The 25,118-nt window shown below is 37.5% G+C and overlaps 1 protein-coding gene across 1 annotated transcript in view; it reads right to left on the bottom strand.

Annotated features, from left to right (window-relative positions):
- Positions 1-727: 727 nt before the first annotated feature.
- LOC113098319 (uncharacterized) overlaps positions 728-25,118 on the bottom strand; it is a 35,568-nt gene continuing 11,177 nt past the window's right edge. Inside the window, exons 5-9 of the mRNA XM_026263348.1 lie at positions 2,847-2,939; positions 2,512-2,540; positions 2,343-2,417; positions 2,173-2,241; positions 728-1,994 (exon numbers count right to left, since the gene is read on the bottom strand). Of these exons, the coding sequence (XP_026119133.1) occupies positions 1,932-1,994; positions 2,173-2,241; positions 2,343-2,417; positions 2,512-2,540; positions 2,847-2,939 (329 nt within the window). The 3' untranslated portion in view covers positions 728-1,931. The remainder of the gene's footprint in view (positions 1,995-2,172; positions 2,242-2,342; positions 2,418-2,511; positions 2,541-2,846; positions 2,940-25,118) is intronic.

Genomic DNA, 25,118 nt, shown 5'->3' on the forward strand with positions numbered 1-25,118 from the left:
GACCAATCAGATGAAAGCAGCGTTTCAGCTCCGCCCACAAATCCGGATGAAATATTGAAGCCATAAACCGAAATGATCAAAACATACACGGACCAACTGTCTTGTCCATGTTGTCTCACTTGATTGAATCCTCTTCTTGAGACTTGAGTCTCTGACCTTCTGTAAGCCCCGCCTTGTTCACACAATGATTGACGTGGCGCGAGGGCGGGGACACGTGATCGGCTCGGAATGCATTTTCAATGTGCACATTGAGTTTTGCTACATTCATTGCGGGACACCGAATGAAAATGCAATCGTAAGTGTCTTGACTGTGAGTGTTAATGCAATTAAGAAAAATAGCATTTAAATGATCATTTTGCCACAGTTTTTGCTTTAACATGTTAGACATATCTAATCATTTCTGTAATACATTTTAATTTTAATTTTGCAACTTATAAAGCGTTAAAATTAATATTCATTTTACATATTAAAACTGGTGTAGTAAATGGCAAATGAAAATTATGTAATTTAATTTTCATTTTCATTTTGCACCAAACGTTGCACAGATGTATTGGAAAATGTAAATGTAAATACAGAAATGCATTGCCATTTTACATATTGTATTGTCATTTTGCATATTACATCCCAAATTGAATAATGCTACCCATATGCTTCCATAAACTGGAGACTCGTTTGTGAATTGAAGGAATGGCTTGGTTCCTCCTCTGAAATCAGCTGCTGAGTTCATGAGTGGAGCAAAAATATGGCAGGACTTTTACTCTTTGGCCCCTGGACTTCCCACCTCTGAGTTCATGCAAAGTAATGTCTTTATTGGGAGAGGATCTTGACTGATTATCTGGGTGACCCCAACTTCACGAGACTAATGATGAGCATAGACAACAGAGAGAGAATTAAATTAAATTGAGTGCTTTTATTTCCAACATACGCTAATTCATAGCTACATATTAATTCAGGAAAAGATTTTTATTGGGACGGGAATTGATGGATTATGTAACATGACTCCGTGAGTTAGTCTCTATTTCTTAGAGCCAAGCTACATAAACTATATATCAGACATTTATGTAATGCATCTAATTTGTTCATAACTGGCTGTTATGTTATAAAGTTATAAAGTTTACTAACTACAGCAAATCAAGTACCTTCACGCAGTTGTGTTTGTTGTATTGTCTCCCCTCAGACGTGCTGCAATGGTGATCCTGTGTCCAATTTCCAAACACCCACAAGAGGGCGGCATTTAAAACAGTGAATCCAATATTATGAAACCGATATCTGATTATGGTAAAATGCTTAAATATCGGGAAAATATAAGGAAATCAATATATCTGTTATATATTTGTTTTTGTATAATTGAGCTTTATGTACTTTTAAGCAATATAGAATATCTGCAATTACATTTTTGCCAAGTATGTTTGCAAAAAACAAAAAAACAAATTCTATCTTGAATTTGTTTAGTTTAAAAAAATTTACCTGTAACTGAGAAGTAATAACACTAGAATACAGTTTTAGTGAATAGAGAAGTTTTGGCTTGCAGTACTGATTTGGAGAGAAGGGGTTCTGGGGTAAAGGCAGTTTTAGGTAAAGGCAGGCCCAATTTTACAGGGGTATTAAGAATTGAATATGATTTTTTATATTATTATGTAAATTATAATAATAATAAAGTAAACAGGAAGAGTGTTTACTCAACTGGTTTTGCGAGAGAATGCAAAACTTTCTAAAGGGAATTCAAAAGTTTTGAAAAAAAAAAAAAAATCCTTCCACATGTACTTTTAGGGGCTCTGTATGAATTCAACAAATATCTGCATACAAGTTATGTTGATTCACATACAAATATCTAATTCTTCCAAACAGCAAAGCTATAAATCTCATCAGTCATAGAAGCGTCACATCTGCAGCTGATGTGAGAAGCTCACGCTCCTCTGTATCATGAATCTTTATTTGTGGAGCTCATTTTGTGTTCCTCTGATGGCAGCGTAAGTCACTGAATCATCTTGATCCTGAAAGAACAGCACAGAGTTTCTCCGTCAGTGTCTGAACCACAGACACGTGTTGATAAAGCTTCATTTATCTGAGATTCAGATTCAGAACTACATCTCAGCAGCGTACAGACGAGAGAAGCTGCTGTTTTCTCTGAATAGTGATGAAGAACAAGAGAAGGAGCTGCTGTCTACTCACTTTGACTGATTTGACTGGCTTTTTACTGGAAGAAGAGACTTCAGAGTAAGTCACATCATCTGTCTGCTCCTAAACGTTTAACACACAGAACAGACGTGTGTCACTGTAATGTGTCAAATAATATGAGATTATAGACCAGAACTGAACGTCTAATGCTTTATTTGACTCACATTGTCTCTCGCAGCAGCAGGAGTCGACATGTTGATCGTCTCATACGTCACTTTATCTTCATTCTCATCTTTGACCTTCAGAAAACAAACAGTTCAGACTGAGGATTCACTCTTTATTGAGCTTTAAAGACAGAAATCAGATCTACATCACTGGTTTTACTGAACTCACCGCTGTTTCACCCGTCTCTCTTTTATTACCTGAAAACAATGTGCCTCATATGAATGATACATTTTATGAAACACATGCAAAACACTGAATGCTAACAATGCTAATGACATTCAGATTACACAAAAGCAAGATTAAGTAGAATCATTAGAATGAATGATATAAACTTGGTAACTCCGTGAGACTGACATTACAGGAATACATTTCTGTTTCACATTATCACATAATCCACGTTTCTATAATACAAATAATGTGAACATGATGTGCTTGTTTGCTAATCATTACAGTGAGATCTGTGCTGCTTTTAATTTATAGAAATTAGTGAATCTGAAACTCACCAGCTCTTTTTCTCCAGATCAACCAGAGAACAGCAGCAATGACAGCAATAACAGCAATAACAGCAATGAACACAGCGGCAGCAACAGGCATCACTGTCGTTAAAGAAGAGACAGTCATAGTCAGGGTCATTGATCACAATCATAGTGTAAACCTCTTCCACAGGGCTGGAAATGGAGGGTTTCAGCTGCTTAAGATTTTAGTTTTTGGGGGAAATGAAAGTAGTTTCTATATTTTATGAATTCAGTATTGAAATTCAATATTAAAAAACCTTAATGCGATCTCATTATTTGCAGTGCTATAATATATAATATATATATATTTTTTTTTTTTGTTTATGTTGGCTTTTGTGATTTGTAATAACCTGCAGTCTCCAGCCAATGGAAAGCTTCTCTATCGCTGCATTTCCTGCTCCTTAAAAAACAGATTGTGAAAGCAGACTGCAGTTTTTTTCCAGTGCTGAGTCATTAAAGCTCAGATCCTCTCATTATAACAAAGTATATATAAACCTGATTCTAAAAAAGTTGGGACACTGTACAAATTGTGAGTAAAACAAGGAATGGAATAATTTACAAATCTCATAAAATTATTTTTGATTCACAATAGAATATAGATAACATATCAAATGTTGAAAGTGAGACATTTTGAAATGTCTTGCCAAATATTGGCTCATTTTGGATTTCATGAGAGCTACACATTCCAAAAAAGTTGGGACAGGTAGCAATAAGAGGCCGGGAAAGTTAAATGAACATATAAGGAACAGCTGGAGGACCAATTTGCAACTTATTAGGTCAATTGGGAACATGATTGGGTATAAAAAGATCCTCTCAGTGTGACAGTGTCTCTCAGAAGTCAAGATGGGCAGAGGATCACCAATTCCCCCAGTGCTGCGGCGAAACATAGTGGAGCAATATCAGAAAGGAGTTTCTCAGATAAAAACTGCAAAGAGTTTGAAGTTATTCGAGATTCTGGAACAATCTCTGTGTGTAAGGGTCAAGGCCGGAAAATCATACTGGATGCCCGTGATCTTCTGCTCTTAGACGCACTGCATCACATACAGGAATGTTACTGTAATGGAAATCACAACATGGGCTCAGGAATACTTCCAGAAAACATAGTCGGTGAACACAATCCACCGTGCCATTCGCTGTTGCCTGCTAAAACTCTATAGATCAAAAAATAAGCCATATCTAAACATGATCCAGAAGCGCAGGTGTTTTCTCTGGGCCAAGGCTCATTTAAAATGGACTGCAGCAAAGTGGAAAACTGTTCTGTGGTCAGATGAATCAAAATTTGAAGTTCTTTTTGTAAAACTGGGACACTATGTCATCTGGACTAAAGAGGACAAGGACAACCCAAGTTATTATCAGCGCTCAGTTCAGAAGTCTGCATCTCTGATGGTATGGGGTTGCATGAGTGTGTGTGGCATGAGCAGCTTACACATCTGGAAAGGAACCATCAATGCTGAAAGGTAAATCCAAGTTCTAGAACAACATCTGATCCCATCCAGACATCGTCTCTTTCAGGGAAGACCTTGCATTTTCCAACATGACAATGACAGACCACATACTGCATCAATTACAACATCATGGCTGCGTAGAAGAAGGATCCAGGTCCTGAAATGACCAGCTGCAGTCCAGATCTTTCACCCACAAAAAACATTTAGTGCATCATAAAGATGAAGATGCGACAAAGAAAACCTAATACAGTCCTATTCCTAAACTTGAGCAACTTGTCTCCTCAGTCCCCAGACGTTTGCAGACTGTTATAAAAAGAAGAGGGGATGCCACACAGTGGTAAACATGGCCTTGTCCCAACTTTTTTTCAGATCTGTTGATGCCAAAGTCAACTTATTTTCCCCTTAAACTTATACATTTTCTCAGTTTAAACTTTTTATATGTCATCTGTGTTGTATACTGAATAAAATACTGATATTTTAAACTTCCACATCATTGCATTCTGTTTTTATCCACAATTTGTACAGTGTCCCAACTTTTTTGGAATCGGGTTTGAAGACACAATGTAAATAATAGATTTAGTGTGCAGAGTACAGAGCTTCATTAATAGGACTTGGGCACCGCGTTGCATTATGGGATATGGCGGCCATGTCGATGGCCTCGTGTATGTAAACAAACAGCAAGTCGAGTTGGGAGAAAGAAAAAATATGTTAAAATCGTGAAAAGGTTGTGGTATTTACAGGGATACGCTAATTAGGGATGCCAGGGACCGGTATGCGGACAAAAAAGCACTATTAACGATTTGGATACATATGAAATTCCCAACAAAGAGTGGAGCACCGATGACGACTTGCTGCAGCACTTTTGCATTACAGATATCTTCGGCTGCCTTGTTTGTTTTGTGAGCGCCTACACTTCAGAATAGTTCCGAAGCTAGAAGTCAAGTCTCATGTACAGTTCACAAATGGATAGGTTCAGGAGCTGCAGATCATAAAGCCAGCAAACTGTATACAGTAATACAGACAAAGGTAAGCTGCGCTTCACCTAGCTGCTAGTTTAGTAACCGTTAGTGCTAACAACCATTCACACATGTACTTTTAACAATGTGTTTCAAAAGTGTAGTTATTAACTGACAACCCACCCGTTTTTTTTCCGGGGTTCTCACGTATTTGAGCTCTTTTCCCGCTGTCTTTCCGTTTTAGTATTTTCCTGTAAAATATCCCGTAAGCCCCTCCATCAGACCTGTCAAGTCTCTGTGCTGTTGTCCTGTTGCTACCCCTTGCCCTTCCAGCGAAGCAGATGTTTTCAAAGCATTGTTTTGCTTACTTAAAAAAACAACCTTAGCATGATGTTGGACTTGATAGCGTGGTTGTTGTGAGAGCACAATTTCACTCCAATCTGTAAGCAAAGTCACGTTAGACCTAGCTTCACAACTCGCTTAGTTAATACAAATTTTTTGCTGTCAGCAGAGGGATAGCAACAGAAAGAAGATGTTGAATGTTCCCGTATGTTGGATGAGTATGCGGGAAATTTTAGTAAATATTCAGATGTTATGGTCTCCGTGGTCACGCATACAAGCAGGAAAGTGGTGGAAAGTTATTCCATTTTCATTTTTCCCCATGCATTTATGTGTTGCGCTATTACTCCCTAAAGTGTATCAACAGTTTACCATGGTTGAAATAGATTTTTAATTAATCAAATTAAGACACATGGCTGAGAGGGAGTACGTCTAAACACTGCTCAGTAGTCCCAGTAGCAGTAAAGGAGGCCATCAACATGCCGGCCATGCTAAGTAATGACGTCACGACGCCCAAGCCCTATTATAACAGAAGTTTGTGAGATCATAATGAACTAAGATGAGTGACATAAAGGAAGTTTGCAAATGTGATATTAATTTTATACAACAATAGTATCTTGATAGGCGCTCCAGAGGAGCTGGCTCTGGCGGACACTGGAGGGAGCTCTGGGGCTGGAGCCCTCGCTGAGCTAAAAAAGGAATTAGGAGCCCTCTCTGGGCTAAATATTTAATCAGGAGTCCATCTAGGGCTTAATTCGGGAAAAGTAGCCCATCCTGGTCTTAACTATAAAAACAGAAGCCCATCCTGGGCTAGACTGGGGATTGGGTTCCCTTCCTGGGCTTTGCTCTGGGGCTAGTCCAACACTGGAGCAAACTCAGGAAGGCGCTTATGAGGAGCAGGCACTGGAGTGAGCTTTGAGGCTGTGAGGCTTGCCATATTAATGTCCTGTGGGCTTGCCACATTAACATTAACTATCAGAGACTCTCCAGAAACCAGATGACTGCCTTTTTCCAGCCAAGATTGGTAGTGACTGGGAGCTCTGCAGGGTTATGGTATGTCATCCCAATCCGTAACAGCATCACTAGGGTTTCCCCTCGAGGGAGCTGGTGAGGGCGAGCAGCACTAATGCCCTCACGTTACTAACTGGGTAAAGGCTCGTTTGAGCCACGTCAAGGAACCTCGCTCGTTCCTCCATTATAGCTTACTTTCGTTTTGGGGTCTGGAATTCTGTCATGGGGTGCTACTGTGAGGAGCACAGAGCAAGGAACGAGGAGAGGCAATGTCCCATTTTAAAGTTTAGTTCCCTCTAGCATGTTTCAAAATAATGATGGTGTCGTGTTGTGTTTGTCATCATGAAATGACGTATGACTGTCATTACCAATCAAAATGTGTGTTTATTTAAATGCAATTTGTGGACTTTGTAAATTGTCCAACCTGATCTCACTGCAATTTGTACATATTTTACTAGGTGGCGAAATCATATGAATTCATACGAATGAACACAACTAACCCCGTCCCTAAAACTACCCTCACATAAATCATGCAAAATCTTGATTTACAGTGGGTCTCAATACGTTACTGCCGCATTACACTGCTGACAGAATGCAGTGTGTTATAATCTAAAGATAGTAAAACTTATGTAGCACACGCACTGTCAAGTAAAGTGCCAGTGGATTAGAGACCTTCTCCCATGAGAATCAACGCAATGGAGTGCAGCGCGTGGGACAAGACTTGATAGGCGAGTGCAGAGACTTATGTGTGTGCGGGATTCGGTATAATAAAATGATTCATGGGACTCCAGTAAAATAGAAATACAAAAAAAATATCTAAAACAAATAAATTATTATTCATCTATTGCACAAAAGCAACATGAACTAATATAAAATACAAACAATTAGCAAGTGCAAGTGTAAGCAGAGTCTCTATTTAGGCTATAACACGTGTTTTCAGCATTGAGCAATGCATTGCTGAAATTTGCATGCTCACATTTTCCCTCATTATAACACACGAATTGTAGACATTATGAAATATTAATTATGCATATATTTATTACATTATAACAGAGATTTTTGAGATTATTTGAACTGCCTGCTCTCCATACAGAGATCGAAAACAAATGAAAGAGGTCGTTCTTATCTCGCATCCATCGGTTTCGGCATAAGAGTTATGGCGATGCGCGAAAGCAGCTATAAGAAGATGCCCCCTGTATAAAGAGCTTTCTTTCTGCGGGGGAGACATCCTCTCTTAATCTCCCGCCTTGCCATCTAGGCTCCTTCAAGAAATACATCTCGCTTAAACAGCAAGGCATATGCGACAGCAGGTCAGGCTGTGGCTTCATTACACACGATGGATGGTTGTACTTCAAGCAGCTCATCAACTACAAATGCCTGATGACTTCAAAGCATCAATGGATTACGCTGTTTTCATCTGAATGTGCGCAGCCTTATTAATACAATGGATTCTGTAAGAATCTGGGCTAATACGTTCATTACCGAGACTTGGCTAAAAACATCAGTCACAAACGATATGATCAAAATTGATGCATACAACGTCTTCAGATCTGATCGTGTTAAAAAGGGAAGGGGGGTTGCTATATACGTGAAATCTAATTTAAACTGCTCCTGCATACATTTCATCAACAAACCAAATGGTATGGAACTCTTAGTTCTCAAATTAAAATTTTCTGGTTCTGAGATTGTTGTGGCTGGTTGTTATCACCCACCCACATCATCATCAAGTGAGGCATGTACTTTACTTGCAAACTTCTTTCATGACTGGACTAAATATGAATTGATCTTACCGGACGATTTCTACTGGGATTGGCTGTCGTCATCTGATCTTTTCAGAGAGACTCTCTTCATTTGGTTCAATTGATAAGTTCAACAACTAGGATGAATCAAAAGGATATAGACTGATCCACTTTATTCAATATAACTTTAACTAATACTTCCCACAGATATTCTGCTTCTGGTGTTTTTTGTAATGACATTAGCAATCACTGTGCTGTTGTCTGTGTGAGAAATTGTAAAACTCCTAAAACTTCACCTCGTTATATATATAAAATATTTTTTAAGCATTTTAATGATCAAGCTTTAGTGATCTCCTCAATAGTGGTCTGGGTGTTGTGTCATGCATGCCATGATGTTATGCCAGAGATGTTACTCTGGCTTGGTATTATTTTAAATCTATATTTATATCCATTAGTGACAAACACATTCCAATCAAAAGATAAGGATAACACTGCCCTTAACTTCAACACTGCCCTCCACAATAGAGGTCGACCGCTAGGCCTATTTGTTTAAAAAAAATCTGTCATTTACAGTGCATTAGATCGAGAGCATGTGTGCTTTTATACTAGGATGAGCAAGTGTGGGTTTGGCTAGATTTATTTGGAGGTTATTGCTCATGTCTCGTTCTGCACATATCCAGATGTTTTCACATCCGCAATGTATCTGAATGTTAAACTATAATATATATATATTTTTTTATGTAAACTAGACGGAAAAGATCATCCTCTTCACATGAGCAAACACATCCTTGGCATAACAGCAGAGTGGAGTGGTACGATACTACGTCTATTTAAACTGACCAGTGTTTGGTTGACTGTTCAATAATGAACAGACTTCGATGTAAGTTTGAAATTAGAATGCACTTTAGATGTTCTGTGTCATTTATACCAAACACAAATGTTGCTGGTTGCTAGTATTTGCAGCACTACTATTTATTTTTTTATGTTTTTCGGCTTAATTCATTTTTATTTATAAAATTGTATTGATTTTATTTAAATGTATGTTTATGTTTACATTTATGTTCCAACAAACTTGAAAAATTCTGCTTGATAAATGCTCTAAAAATGGAAATGATTATGGAAATGGAATGGAAATTATTGACATACATACATACATATACATATATACACATACATATACACAGTGTTGGGAACGTTACTTAAAAAAATTAATTAGTTATAGTTACTCAGTACTTGTTCCAAAAAGTAACTGAGTTAGTAACTGAATTACTCTATAATAAAAGTAACTCGTTACCAGGGAAAGTAACTATTTGCGTTACTATAAAAAAATAAAAATAAAGTTGCTACATGTCAGAGAATTTGTAATTTTTTTTTTTTTTTTTTGCAGTTTTCAAAAGTCAGTTGAAATGAGTAGAACAGACAGGTGTTTCTTACATAACTTTCAATATTTATTGCACGTCAACAGACAGCAAGAGTTTTATCCTGCACTTCAAGTATTATCTTCGTAAGAAAAGTGTTTTGGCCACTAGCTTTGTAGATGCGTGTCACACATTACATGTACACATTCCATGCACGTTCTTGCCTTTGACTACAATGAATTTGAAGTAGTGCTTATATCTTCACCTTGAAAATGCCAACTTTTCATCGGATTGCTCCTGACTCACCATCTCTGCTGCGAATCTCTGTGTAGCTGTTGCGTGTGTGTGTGTGTGTGTGTGTGTCTTTGGCGCCGCTGGCGCAGCCGTGTGTGCCGGCATGTGTGTAAAAACACTGGCTCTGATTGGCTACCATGAAACACATGACTCTGCCTTAGCCAATCACAACCGCTTACCTCGTCATTAACCCCCCTCCTCACTCGCTGTGTGAGCCAGGGGTCCGTTCGGATTGCATAGTTTATTAAATCAATGCATAGTAACGCACCGCATTTAACGTTCAGTAACGTTAACAGCGTTGTAACGACGGGAAAAGTAATTAGTTAGATTACCGTGTTACTGAAAAAATAACGTTATAACAAACTCGTACTTCTATGGTAAAAGTTTACTATAAATCTTAAAGTAATTTGGGGAGGGATCTACATACCAACTTTTCACAATCATTAAAGGGGGGGTGAAATGCTCGTTTTCATTCAATATCCTGTTAATCTTGAGTACCTATAGAGTAGTACTGCATCCTTCATAACTCCAAAAAGTCTTTAGTTTTATTATATTCATAAGAGAAAGATAGTCTGTACCGATTTTTCCCGGAAAAACACGACCGACTGGAGGCGTGGCGTGTGGGCGGAGCTAAAGAATCACGAGCGCCAGTAAGCTTTTGCGTAGGCTTTTGTTTGGAAGCTGACATTACCTTGAGGAAAAAACCATCATCCAAAACAAACCATGGCTAACAGTCAGATTCAGCGTATATTTATGATCCAGAATCAGATCCCGAGGCTGAAACTAAACAAGAGCAGCAGCAGCAAGGACTCGATCCGAGCGGGGCTCGAACCCGGTCTCCGATGGGAGGTGGTTGCACTAACTAGGAGGCAGAGATATTTTAAGCAATTTTACTCACCGCCTGCGGTTCCAACACACGATCGTGACCCTTTTTCGTTGGGACTGCATCATCCTTAAGAAATAAACGATGTGCAAATCCGCCGTCAAACTGGGCCTTGTTTGTAAAACAAGCATTTTCGAAATGCAGGGAACAAACACAAACACTTGCACAACTCCGACGATGCTCTGTAAAAATAAACTCCATCCACTGGTCCCTTAATGCTGTTTCTCTTTTGGTAATCTGTGCAGGGTTGTCTTGCCCTGGCAACCAAAAACACACTCCTTTTGTGACATTTCGCGACGCTCTCGCTCTGATCAGTGATTGTCTGTGCACAGCCTCTCTGCTCTGCTATACGGGAGCGCGCTCTTCCGGCAGAAGTGCCCTTAGGACCCATATAAGGAAATTCCGCTCCATCTAACGTCACACAGAGCCATACTCGAAAAAAACTTTCCGAAACTTGTGACAAACCAAAAGGAGTATTTTTGGAACAGAAATACTCCTTCAAACGTACAACTTAATTTTTGAAACTTTGTCCATGTTTAGCATGGGAATCCAACTCTTTAACAGTGTAAAAAACTCAGTATGCATGAAATAGCATTTCACCCCCCCTTTAAACTGTTTGATGAAAAAAAAAAAAAAAAAAACAATAGAAAAAAATTGATTTTCTTCATAGAGATATATTATGAAAAAACAACAATGAAATGCACAATAATAAACCCAAAACAAATTAACATACCATAATCCAATAGTACAAAATGACTCAACCAACAATTAAAAATACAAAATGCATAGTCATGATGATATGAGCATTTAATATTGGATGTAATGAATGCAAGAATACTTAGGCTATATAACACAGTCCATAGTTGAAAGAGGAACTCTTCTAGACAATGTAGCTGTACCCAATTATTCAATCCTTGGTAACAGTCCAGATCAAATTCAATAATCCACACAGCAATTCCAGACTAAAGAAGAAAACATTTCTTATCCTCTTCAAGGTATATCCCTTTTCGGTGACCCAAAGCAAAGTTGGTAAATTTATTCTTCCTATTTCCAACATGTACCATGAAATGGAAAAATGGACCATGGGTACAAAACAAGGGTAGGTAAAAGGAGTCATTTTTGATCAAGCATAAAACGGTACGTTTCCCAATCAGGACATCAGTATGGGTTAGGTTACCAGAGGGAAGCCATGCTTTCCTCTTACCAAACAGTTCTCCCTTCTTCTACTTCTCACCTGTATTTAACCTTAGCATAAAGGAACAACAGTGTCCCCCAATGGTGGGTAGTAGAATAACACCATAAGTAACTTTGAAACTGTTACAACGTCGTTACCTAACGCCATTCTTTTAAACGCCGTTATTTCAAACACTGCATATACATACGTATATATATATATATATATATATATATATATATATATATATATATATATATATATATATATATATACCTGTTTTATATATTTAATACTTGGTCAGTTTATTGATTTGTTTGGTTAACTTTGGATACATTTTTAATTTTAATACCGTGCAGTGCACAAAATTAAGATTTGAGAGTTCAAGTCGGTTCTCAATAAATGATAATAAGTTTTAGAAAGTTTAGAATTTTTATTAGTGTGACATTTAGCATGCAAATGAAGGGGAAAACTTCAAGATATCAGCCCTAAAAATTGGCAGCACATATCGGCCATCGGCTGACCCTGACTTCTAAACATTGGCATCGGCTATAGAAATCGAGCATTGCGTTAGTTCAGTCAGGCCACGTTAGTCACGCTTTCATCAGCTGACAGTCAGCTGTTCCTGACGTGTACCAATCCAGTATAGACACCTACCACATGCGGTCTATTTAAATTCCCATATCACTGTGTATGTTGCTTAGTGGTTAACATAGTTTTGCATTCATACATCTGTGTTCATACACCTGGAGCAATACACAGCTAGAGCATGCAATCACTCTAAGGACACGCAGATAAGGCCATGACAACAGGCTTAGACGAGACCAGCATTCTCGTGTAAGTGTTTCAATGGGGGTTCGCTGTATTTAGCGGCGAAATCGCAATGTCACTGGTGTTTATTTCTGAGGTTGATGTCACATTAGCTGTGTGAGTGTTTGAGATGCACGCAGCTTCAAAAGCATGCATTTATCACTCTATGGCTTCTATACATAGGCTTATTAGAACGTGATCTCAATAGCCACGTCTACATGTATTTTATTTTTTCATTCAGATTTAAAGATTCGGTGGACTGTTTAAATGAGACATTATCTAATCCGATATGGTGTTTACATGTGGACGTGCTTTCGAGCCCGCGGTTGCATTGATATTTTTAATAACTGCTCGCACTTGCTTGGAATTAAGACTAATATTCGACCCTTCAGCTGATCGCTGAAGCGAGGGAAACCTCCCCCACATTAGGCACTGTTTCTAAATTATACCAAACTGCCAAAAATGTGAAGCGACGCTACGCACTGGATCCGCCAGCAGAACGCAAGAGCAGAGTCTCCCGCACAGCGATGCATTTGCGCTTGGGACCAAAACCGCTTCGTCCATTCAGCTGTGACACAGAATTATTGATATTGGCGTGTTGTGTGACACATGAGAACATTAAAGGTTCTATAGTGTTGCTGGCAGAAAACATCCATAAATTATTTTAAATCAGCAAAGGGAAAAAACTGTAGCTTAAGACCTTCTGTAATGCAGCTCTGAAATTGTATTCTGATATTAAAAAAAGAGAAAAAAATCAAATGATGATAATAATAATTAAAATAATAATTGTGTACTTACATGGAAAAATACACGATTTCTCACCAGGTTCATTAAACAATGAATTATAAGGAGGCGGCTTATGAACGCAGATAGTTCTTGCAACGTGCTATCGCACAACATTTACAAATGGGTTTATGAATCTGTATAATTCGTACAATGACAGGCAAATTTTTGTTTTCATTGAGCCATTCACTATCATAGTGTTGTTTCTAATATGAAAAGCAGTCAATTTTGCTCACTATTACATCAGCTTTCTGCTCTGGTCATGAGTTTCCAGATTTCATTCTAATGAGTGTTATTGTATAATTGGAATTGTATCTTTTTCGTCCACAATTTTCCAGTCTCTACTGTAATGTCAATGTCTACTAATCACTGAATGCACAGCGTTGCTGACATCACGTTCCCATTCGGATGACTAAGACTATTGATGTGGTTACATAGATATAAGTATGCCTAATCGGTTTAACACGTTTACATGGAAGAATTTTAATTTAGTTTGGTTATAAAAGGTTACCTCACTCCTTTAAACAGATTACCATTTCGGTTTGGGCAATTTTATTCTGACTGAGGTGTTTATATGGAGCATTTTCGTTCAGACTGGATGTCATCCTAAGTTTCCGAAGAGTGCTTCCCCTGCTGGACTACTACCCTCCATTATTCAACTTACAGCATTAATGCATATTACATGCTCCTCGTAACGCAGCACATTTGCTTAACCTGTTAGCTATGGAAGTAAAATAATGACAAATGTCTTTGAAACAAAAAAGCATGCTGAATAGCACTAACTGAAAAGAATATGCATTGCATTAACAGTACTTGCATTTTAATGCCTTGTATTTCCAAGGATTGCATTTTAGGTCCTGAAATTTAACATAGTTGTTCATTTCAGCTGTGAATATTTCAATTAAAAATATTTCACACACCTTTTTAAAATTAAAAAATCAATAATTCATATTCACGTTCCAGAATTCACTTCCAAAATATTCAATCGGTTTAAAAATACGATGTATAATATTCGACAGGCAAATTTCGGTCCATTTTATTTCACTTTCCAAATTCGCTTCCACAAATTCAGCGGTTAAAATTCGGCAGATAACCAGCTCACCAGCAGGCGGTGCAAGCGGCTTCTGATGAAGACCAAAGCAACAGGTGGATTAAGTAATACAGTTACAAAAACTGATCTGCATAGATGGAGCAAGCGCTAAGCAGAAGTTTTGATTATCGGGGCATGTGGAAAAGCTGATTGTGTGAATGTGAATGTTTATCTCAACATCTTTGCCTTTACCATAGACTGTATAAAGGCTGTTACCTGTAGCCTAAGCAGCATTCCCTACCATAAAGGAGATTATAATGGGATTTTACCCAACGCTGAAGTACAGAACTAACATTACATCCCCTCACGTCACACTCCAGGATTCCCCAATGACGAGTAAGGGGCTTTTCACATATCACGCTTAAAAACGCATGGAAAACGCTAGGCACACGGCTTTCTCCTTATTTCCAATACGCTCGGGCAGTTGCGCTCATGAGGCGTCTGCCGTTGCTAAGCATCCATGACCTGCTCTCTCCATGAAGATGCGAAAATTTCAGCAAAGGATAAATGGATTTGCAGCACTAAAAATCGCTTGCAGTAGCTCTGCCACAAAATTTATTTCAAAATGGCAATCCATATACAGCCATGATCAGCTGTTCCTTCATCTTGGCTGAACTTTCAACTTTGTTATGGGAAAGGATAAAGCTGACTGGTTAGTTCTTGCCACATGTTCTCAAAACTCAGGCAATTTGATAATACCTAGAATATCAAAATCAACTGCGGGCGGCAGATCCTTTTCCTATTTGGCGCCTAAACTCTGGAATAACCTACCTAACATTGTTCGGGAGGCAGACACACTCTTGCAGTTTAAATCTAGATTAAAGACCCATCTCTTTAACCTGGCATACACATAACATACTAATATGCTTTTAATATCCAAATCCTTTAAAGGATTTTTAGGCTGCATTAATTAGGTAAACCGGAACCGGAAACACTTCACATAACACCGTATTTTCTACATCATTAGAAGAATGGCATCTACGCTAATATTTGTCTGTTTCTGTCTTATTCCGAGGTCACCGTAGCCACCAGATCCACTCTGTATCCAGATCAGAGGGTCACTGCAGCCACCCGGATCCAGTACGTATCCAGAGCAGATGGTGGATCAGCACCTAGAAAGGACCTCTACATCCCTGAAAGACAGCAGAGACCAGGACAACTAGAGCCCCAGATACAGATCCCCTGTAAAGACCTTGTCTCAGAGGAGCACCAGGACAAGACCACAGGAAACAGATGATTCTTCTGCACAATCTGACTTTGCTGCAGTCTGGAATTGAACTACTGGTTTCGTCTGGTCAGAGGAGAACTGACCCCAACTGAGCCTGGTTTCTCCCAAGGTTTTTTTCTCCATTCTGTCACCGATGGAGTTTCGGTTCCTTGCCGCTGTCGCCTCTGGCTTGCTTAGTTGGGGTCACTTCATCTACAGCGATATCATTGACTTGATTGCAAATAAATGCACAGACACTATTTAAACTGAACAGAGATGACATCACTGAATTCAATGATGAACTGTCTTTAACTATCATTTTGCATTATTGAGACACTGTTTTCCAAATGAATGTTGTTCAGTGCTTTGACACAATGTATTTTGTTTAAAGCACTATATAAATAAAGGTGATTGATTGATTGATTGATTGATTGATGACCCGTGGTGCGCTTGCGGTATTCTGAAAAATGTAGATGTTTTTAACTCGATGCGGTGCGGACGCACCTAGAAAAAAACTAGGCGTCTTCATGGAGAGAGCAGGGACCTAAGAGACCATCTGACAATTCCACTGACTGGGTTAAAAGGTCCAATGTGTTTTAATAAAAAATTTAAATAACGTACTGTCAAATTCTAAATCTTGTGTTTCCCATAGTGATTATCTACAAGTGAGATTTTTCCTGTACCTCCCTTCATATATTTACAGTATACAATTATTTACATATTAAAGATCCCTGGAAAGGGTTTTTCAGTTGTTGTACATTGCTAGATACAAGACTGACTTACTATTTTTTTCTTAAATAATATTTGTGTAGTGTCCATACAAAGAGAAATAAGTTATTGGCCATATATATTTAGTCAGTTTGAGTTAATAATTAATTTAGTGTAAACTGATTAATTTGAATTTAATATTGTACTACGTTTCATTTTGAGGTAAATTTGCAGATGGTCCCTAAAGCAGCTTAGGCGAATAGACAGCAAATATCAAACATAAAACTACTGCACTTGGTTTTCTTTTTACGAAAAAAAAATTATTTGGTGAAACTTTTTGGTTTGTGGGGCTCATTTCTGTGCTCATCTGCTGAAATGTACATAATATACAGTAATATATTGTATTAATTAGATGCCGAATTTAATATCTTGAGGCAATAAAAGACGTAAATTCTTTAACGTTAAAGTTTAACAATGAGTTTTTCTTATTAAGTGACTTGGATAAAAGCGTCTGCTAAGTGAATAAATGTAAATGTAATCGCTGTTAGTGCGCTGAGCCAGTTTTATTTTCTTTAACAGATTTCTCAGGGAAACCGCGTGAAACCTTGAGCGTTCGTTCATATTTTATATCTGCTTAACTGTCTATATAGTTTGCATAATCATCAATAAAGTCTAATCTGAGATCTGAGGTCTTATATCACAGTATTAATTAATTGAGGAGCGTTACTCGTCATTGGAGAATCCTGCAGTGTGACGTGAGGGGATCCCCAGTATAACAGCACAGCAACACACAAGCCATGACACAAAGTTACGGAAACTAAACAAGCGAAAGCAATATATGTCTTCCTTAGATGTAATGTTAGTTCTGTACTTCAGCGTTGGGTAAAATCCCATTATAATCTCCTTTATGGTAGGGAATGCTGCTTAGGCTACAGGTAACAGCCTTTATACAGTCTATGGTAAAGGCAAAGATGTTGAAATAAACATTCACATTCACACAATCAGCTTTTCCACATGCCCCGATAATCAAAACTTCTGCTTAGCGCTTGCTCCATCTATGCAGATCAGTTTTTGTAACTGTATTACTTAATCCACCTGTTGCTTTGGTCTTCATCAGAAGCCGCTTGCACCGCCTGCTGGTGAGCGACTGACAGGAAATGGAGATCATGCCTCTGTGCTCTACTGCTATTCCTGCAGTTCCCGGATGTGAAAGGCCGAATTATCTGCCGAATTTTAACCGCTGAATTTGTGGAAGCGAATTTGGAAAGTGAAATAAAATGGACCGAAATTTGCCTGTCGAATATTATACATCGTATTTTTAAACCGATTGAATATTTTGGAAGTGAATTCTGGAACGTGAATATGAATTATTGATTTTTTAATTTTAAAAAGGTGTGTGAAATATTTTTAATTGAAATATTCACAGCTGAAATGAACAACTATGTTAAATTTCAGGACCTAAAATGCAATCCTTGGAAATACAAGGCATTAAAATGCAAGTACTGTTAATGCAATGCATATTCTTTTCAGTTAGTGCTATTCAGCATGCTTTTTTGTTTCAAAGACATTTGTCATTATTTTACTTCCATAGTTAGCCAGCACGCCCTCGTCCTGAAAGCCCCTCATCTTGCATGTGTCAGTGTTTATGAATAGATTAAATGAAAAGGGACAAATTTAATCTTGACAAACTATGTATCATTATAAAGATATAAGCCTCAAGCATCGACGAAAGATTGCCGTTTTTCAATGGAAAGCTTATAAAGACTGTATTTGCTACATTTGTGTAAGCAGTACACATACAAACATGAACATTAGAAACGCAGTACATACCAGATCCGTCGTAATAACGAGTCATAAACACATCCACACCTATAAATCCCGGTTTAGTTAGAAACGTTAGAAACGTGCTTCATGAGACATCTAATGAAGCACGTTTAGTCCGAAGAAGCAATAACGTTGTAATATGGATCATAATTCCTTTGTTTACGTTTCAGTTCTTCAGCGACAGAACTGTTTGCGTCCGTTATGGAATAACTCACGGTCGGAAATGGAAATGGCATGGTTTTGCAGCGTACAGTGTCACAAACAGAATGAGACAATCCACAGTCTCTTCATTGGAAGCAGTCTCTCACATTTTGTTTACAACTCACATAATTGTGAATTGTAATTATATAAACATTATATGTTTATAATGGTTCTGTTCTGTACCCCGGGGGGTTTGTCTTGCTGCTCTCCCCGCTCTGTCCAAGCATGGCTGCATGGACAGAACATAACCATACCGCCAACAATAACTGTATGCAATTATAATTGTCAAACATATACTTGACGGAAGTGGTCCTGATTGAAAAACCCATATCGGTCGATCTCTACCCCACAATCACTTAATTTTGTGCCAATTACCACTTCTCAGGTCCACAAAGCTCTAATGAAATTAGATTTTTTTTTAAAAGGCAGGAATTGATAAAATCGAACCCTAACTCTTAAAATTGGCAGCCGATATTGTAGCGGAGCCCATAGCATCTTTATTTAACTTAAGCCTTGTCTCCAATATTATAAAAAAAATGCGGAAATTGGCAATGGTTACCACTTTATTAAAGGGTAGAGATCCTGAAGATCCAAACACCGTCCAATTACTGTCCCATATCCAGACTGCCAGTTCTAGCAAAGGTCTTTAAATCATTAATTAATGACCAACTAAAACAATATCTACTGGCCAATAATGTTCTCTATGATTATCAGTCTGGTTTTAGAGCAGGACCTAGCTCCATTACTGCAGCCATGCTAGTGTCAAATTATATCATAACCTCTCTAGACGGTAAAAAGTAATGTGCAGCTTTATTTGTTGAGCTTTCAAAGGCCTTCGATTCCATAGATCATAAATAGGCCTTAGTAAAGCAGCTTTAAACTGGTTAGAAAATTATCTTTCAGATCACACTAAATGTGTATATGAGGAAAATTTCAGTTCACCATTCCTTTAAGTAAATACTGGGGTTCCTCAAGGATCCGTCTTAGCCCCTCTTTTATTTTCCATCTATATTAATGATCTAGGTCACGGAATAGATTCTGCTAAATTACATCTGTATGCTGATGATACAGTTATTTATACCTCAGCATTTTCCTTAAATCAAGTAATGAAATGTGTTATGTAGTTGCTTCAAGTACTGCAACTCTCATTATCACAACTAAAATTGGCTTTAAATTGAAAAAATACAAAATATATTATTTTTAGTCGATGTTGCTCTACATTAACTGATATCAAAATTACAAATACAAATTGTATACCATTAGAAAGAGTGAGTTCCTACAAATATATAGGTATATGGCTGGATGAAATATTAGCATTTGATGTTCATATTGATAAACTGTTGAAGAAGCTTACACCTAAATTAGGTTTCTTCTATCTATTCTATCTATAAAAAATTGTTTTCCTTATGAGGCCCAAAAGAAAATAGTAGAGTGCCTTCTTATCTATAATCAGTTATGGTGATCTTCTATATATTTATTTAATTTAAGTTTAATTTCAAATATTATTCCGAGAGCGTGGAAGTCAGCAACAGTTATTCCGTTATTTAAAAGTGGAGATCCTTCAGATCCTAACAACTACCGTCCTATTTCTAGATTACCAGTCTTAGCTAAATTATTTGAATCATTGCTAAACGATCAATTAAAACAATTTTTAACAGATAATAATGTTCTTAACGATCACCAGTCAGGCTTTAGAGCAGGTCATAGTACCCTAACTGCAGCTTTATTAGTTACAAATGACCTTATAAACTCTTTAGATTGTAAAAAGTCCTGTGCCGCATTATTTGTTGACCTTTCAAAAGCCTTCGACTCTGTTGATCATAATTTATTATTACAGAAACTTCTAGATCTATAGGTATTAGTGAAAGTTGCTATGAAATGGTTTGATAATTAATTATCAGAACGAACTCAATGTGTGAATATAGAAAATTATAATTCTCCTTTTCTTCAAGTTAAAAAAGGAGTTCCACAAGGATCTATTTTATCTCCTATCCTATTCTCTATTTTTATAAATGATTTGGATTCAGGAGTAGATTCTGCTAATGTGCATCTATATGCTGATGACTCAATTATTTATACAGCAGCAGCATCTATAAATCAAGCTCTGATGAATTTACAAAAAGCATTTAATGCTATACAATATTAGTTGGATAAATTAAAATTAGTTTTAAATTCAAAGAAGACAAAATATATGATTTTTAACCGCACTCACCGTAAGGATACAGACATGACAATTTCAACTTTATGTGGTTTAGAAATTGAAAGAATCGGTTCTTATAAATATTTAGGTATATGGCTGGATGAAAAATTAGCATTTAATGTTCACATTGATCAATTGCTGAAGAAGCTTAAATCAAAACTAGGGTTTTTCTATCGTTTTAAAAATTGTTTTCCCTATGAGGCCCGAAAGAAACTGGTTGAGTACTTTTTTAACAATAATTGACTATGGTGATCTTGTTTACATGCATGCAGCTTCCTCTGTACTAAGGGAATTGGACTCTGTCTATAATGCAGCGTTACGTTTTGTATGTGCTGCAGAATAATAGGCTAAAAGTGCCAAGGGTATTGGCATTTTCCTTTTGTGCTTTTTGACCTGGAATGAATTGCAAAATATACTCAATTTAGATGCACCTGTAACCCTAAGCATCTTTAAATGTATTTTATTAAATCTTTTATCGGATACTTGTAATTGTTTAAGTTGATCTGGTTTTACTTGGCTAATGTGCCGCTGTCTTGACCAGGTCTCACTGGAAAAAGAGATATAAAGACCTTAGTGTGATTCTCCTGGCTAAATAAATAAAAAATAAAATAAAAAAGCATATCAGACTGATCTGCTAAAAGACCTGGGGTAACACTTTATAATAAGGTTCCATTAGTTAATGTTAGTTAATGTATTAATTAACATGAACAAACAATGAATAATACATTTATTACTGTATTTATTCATCTTCGTTAATGTTAGTTAATGAAAATGCAGTTATTCATTGTTAGTTCATGGTAATTCACAGTGCATTAACTAATGTTAACAAGCACAACCTTTGATTTAAATAATGCATTAGTAAATGTTGAAATTAACATGAACTAAGACTTATAAATGCTGTAGAAGGATTGTTCTTGCTTAGTTCATGTTAACGAAAGTAGTTAACTAACATTAACTAATGGAACCTTATTCTAAAGTGTTACCAGACCTGGATAGAGGCAAGAGCCTTTTTCCTGTTCAGGTAGCCGAGCTTCAGGTAATCTGCTCAGGTTTCGCCTTCTGAACTCGGTATTTTCGTTGAGGCGGTTATCGAGAGGTTCAGGGAGACCAAGGCGCAATCTGCTGCTTTCAGATCCTTCATTCCACGAAGGTCCAGGTCTGAGCCCAAACAACATAGGGGTCCTGGCCTGTCTTGATCTGAGGATAAATGAAGGACACAGAAAGCTAGTGTCGTGACTCACACTCCTCCCCAACCTGTGGGCAGGGGTAAGAGGAATCGTGGGTCATGAGGAGGTAACCTAAGAACCTAAGGGGTGTGATCCAGATGAGGCAGCATATCTACTCGTTCCCTTTAGGGTTTTTTAACTACTACTTTTATCCTCCCCTCAATAGCCCGGTACCCACCAGCTCTCCACCCGATCGAGGTTAGGTGGAAACCTCTCGCATAACAGTCTCCTATGCTGGACCTATAATGTTTTTATGGTTCTATGTTCATAGCAACCACCTTACTGATGGTCCCGACTAAAAGGAGGAACCCCTTGAGCAGGGCTCTAGCGCTGGAGGGTGGGTGAGTATGTAACCCTCTCTGTATGTACTTATGTGTAATAAATTGTTGGTGGTTATGTGTCTACCAATAAACTCTGTGAGTTTCCTTTGCAGTGCTTAGTTACAGTGTTTACTAAACACTCGACAGCATGAAGCAATAACGTTGTAATATGGATCATAATTCCTTTGTTTACGTTTCAGTTCTTCAGCGACTGAACTGTTTGCGTCCATTATGGAATAACTCACGGTCGGAAACTGCATCTTGGTAGTAAAAAAACGGCATGGTTTTGCAGTGTACAGTGTCACAAACAGAATGATACTATCCACCGGCAGTGGCGGCTCCAGACAATTTTGATTGGGGGGGCAATGGGGGGGTCCTGGTCTTTTCAAGGGGGGTCTCATGAAAACCAACAAAAAATACAGTGGACATGGCTAATAACTGCATATTTCTGCTACTAAACAACAAAAACACCTTTGCAATGTAAACAAATGACAGGCTACATTTGTTATTCATATCCTTCACACTGCACTTTCATGTCAGGTATATTATGCATTTTTATTGACATTGATATTTTTACATTTATTTCCAGATAGATATTATTGAGTTTACAGGCTAAAGTGGTCTTGCTGTTGTAAACACTGTTGCTATCTTAGAAAAAATATTTGCATCACATTTAAAATCTGAATTGTTTTTATTTTTATAATGATAATTCAGAGAATGAGAAAATCTGAATAAGCCTTACCAGTGTTGTGATAATTATTTTTACGTGTTAAAAATAAATAAGTACTGTAATATAATAAAAGTTTATTCAAATAACATAAAAAAGACCAGACCCCTCGATGCCTGTGAAACTTTTCTCCCTCAAACAGCACGCTAGTGTTACTTCTACACTACAGGCTACACACAGCAATATAAACAACGTATCTGCATGTTCTCACATCACATCGTTCTTGTAAAATAATAATAAGTAAATAAACACCAAAATCACTTCGCTGAGAATGAAACACCACTTACCAGCTGCCACGATGTTGAAAATATCCTCTAGCAATTAAAAAATGCGCGTGCAGCATGAGGAATCTTCCCGGTTGGATGAAGTCGTAGTCAGGTGAACGGTCATCATGTTGGTCATTTTATTTACGGCTAAATTATTATTAATAAATTGTACTAATATTATGATTGGGCGTGGGCAGGCATTCACAAAAGTTTATGTAATTACAAAAAAAAAAAATTGAGGAAATTTTGCTTTGACAAAAGGGCACTTAAGGGGCAAAGGAGCAGGTGCTCAAGTGAACCGGTTCTTTCGGACAATTCGATCAAATAAACCAGCTGAAAAAAAAATGGTTCACCGGTTCTTTTGCGCTCGATGTAATGCCGTCATTGGCGATGATTGCCTTCATTCAAGCCTTTGGTTTACCCGCGCTTATAACATTAGCACAGAATCAGTTCAGAATCAATCACCAAAAGAATCAGTTCGGTTCAGATGCGCTCTGTGTCAGTCTGCTTCACGCTGAATCACGCATGCGCAGTTATCATCAGCTCATCGGTTCTCGAATCGGACGCGTCCGACAGAAACGGTTCTCGGTTCAGTGTATGAATAAATGTCGAAATAATTATTATTTATTATTGTTCTGCGTAGTTTGAAGAGAAATATTTTTGGATCTTTATCCCGAATATATATATTTTTAATCAGGAAGAGGCTGGGGGGTCAAATGGGGGGTCAAGGCATTTTTTGGCAGGGTCTTGAGACCCCCCAAGACCCCCCAAGACCCCCCCTGGCGCCGCCGGTGTCCACCGGAAAAAAAGATTGAAGATGAATGAAAGATGAAAGGCGAAAGATTGTTTATTTGAATTTGGCGCTCCATTTGGCAGCTGTCAGCTGATGGAGGCGGAATTTACAGCAATCGCCTTTTTCTTTGTTTGTTTTATTTTTCAACAGTTTTTATATATGTGTGAGTGTGTTTTATGTTGAATGTGAATGTATCTGCATGATTACCATCTGTTTGAGTGCAAATCAGCCCATATCAGCTCGCTATTAATGTATGATCACGGCTATCAAAGTGAACGCCTCTATATGAATAGAGAGACTGGATTATTTACTTTATGACACATTTGTGTTTTTACCATCTCTATAAGTGGCCATCAGTTCTTATTTGCATCGTAATTCATTGTAAAAGATGCATTTCTAGCAATCTCAGGATGTTCTGTAATTGGCAAACAAAGCTAAATCTTTTTTTTTATTTTTCTTATTATTCATATTTTTCTTACTCAAATTATTCTTATTGTATTTTTCTAGTGCTCAAATAAATCACTTATATGATGTCTAAGTTTCTGTCTAGTGTTTTATAACTGAAAAAACTATGCAGTGGTATGTTTAATGACTAAATAGTTTGTAGAAGCCTTCAATACTATTGGGAAATATATTTTCTTATATTTGAGGGGTGGGTGGTGTGGCATAGTCTCAGAAAAATATTAGCAGGAGTCTCATTTTTCATGATATCTTATTCAGATTTGAAATAGAAACTCATGAGACATGTGGCTTTCAACCCATTACTTTTCTAGAATACTCCAGGGCTCATTTCATGTTTTTTTATATCAAATAAAAAATATATAAGTGTGGTAAAAAAAAAAAAAATTCAAGGCACTTCAGTGTCTTTAACTTTTAATATTTTGAGCATTATCAAATCTGGTGATA

Source organism: Carassius auratus, unplaced genomic scaffold, assembly GCF_003368295.1.
Source record: "Carassius auratus strain Wakin unplaced genomic scaffold, ASM336829v1 scaf_tig00216514, whole genome shotgun sequence".
In the NCBI taxonomy this organism is placed as follows: domain Eukaryota; kingdom Metazoa; phylum Chordata; class Actinopteri; order Cypriniformes; family Cyprinidae; genus Carassius; species Carassius auratus.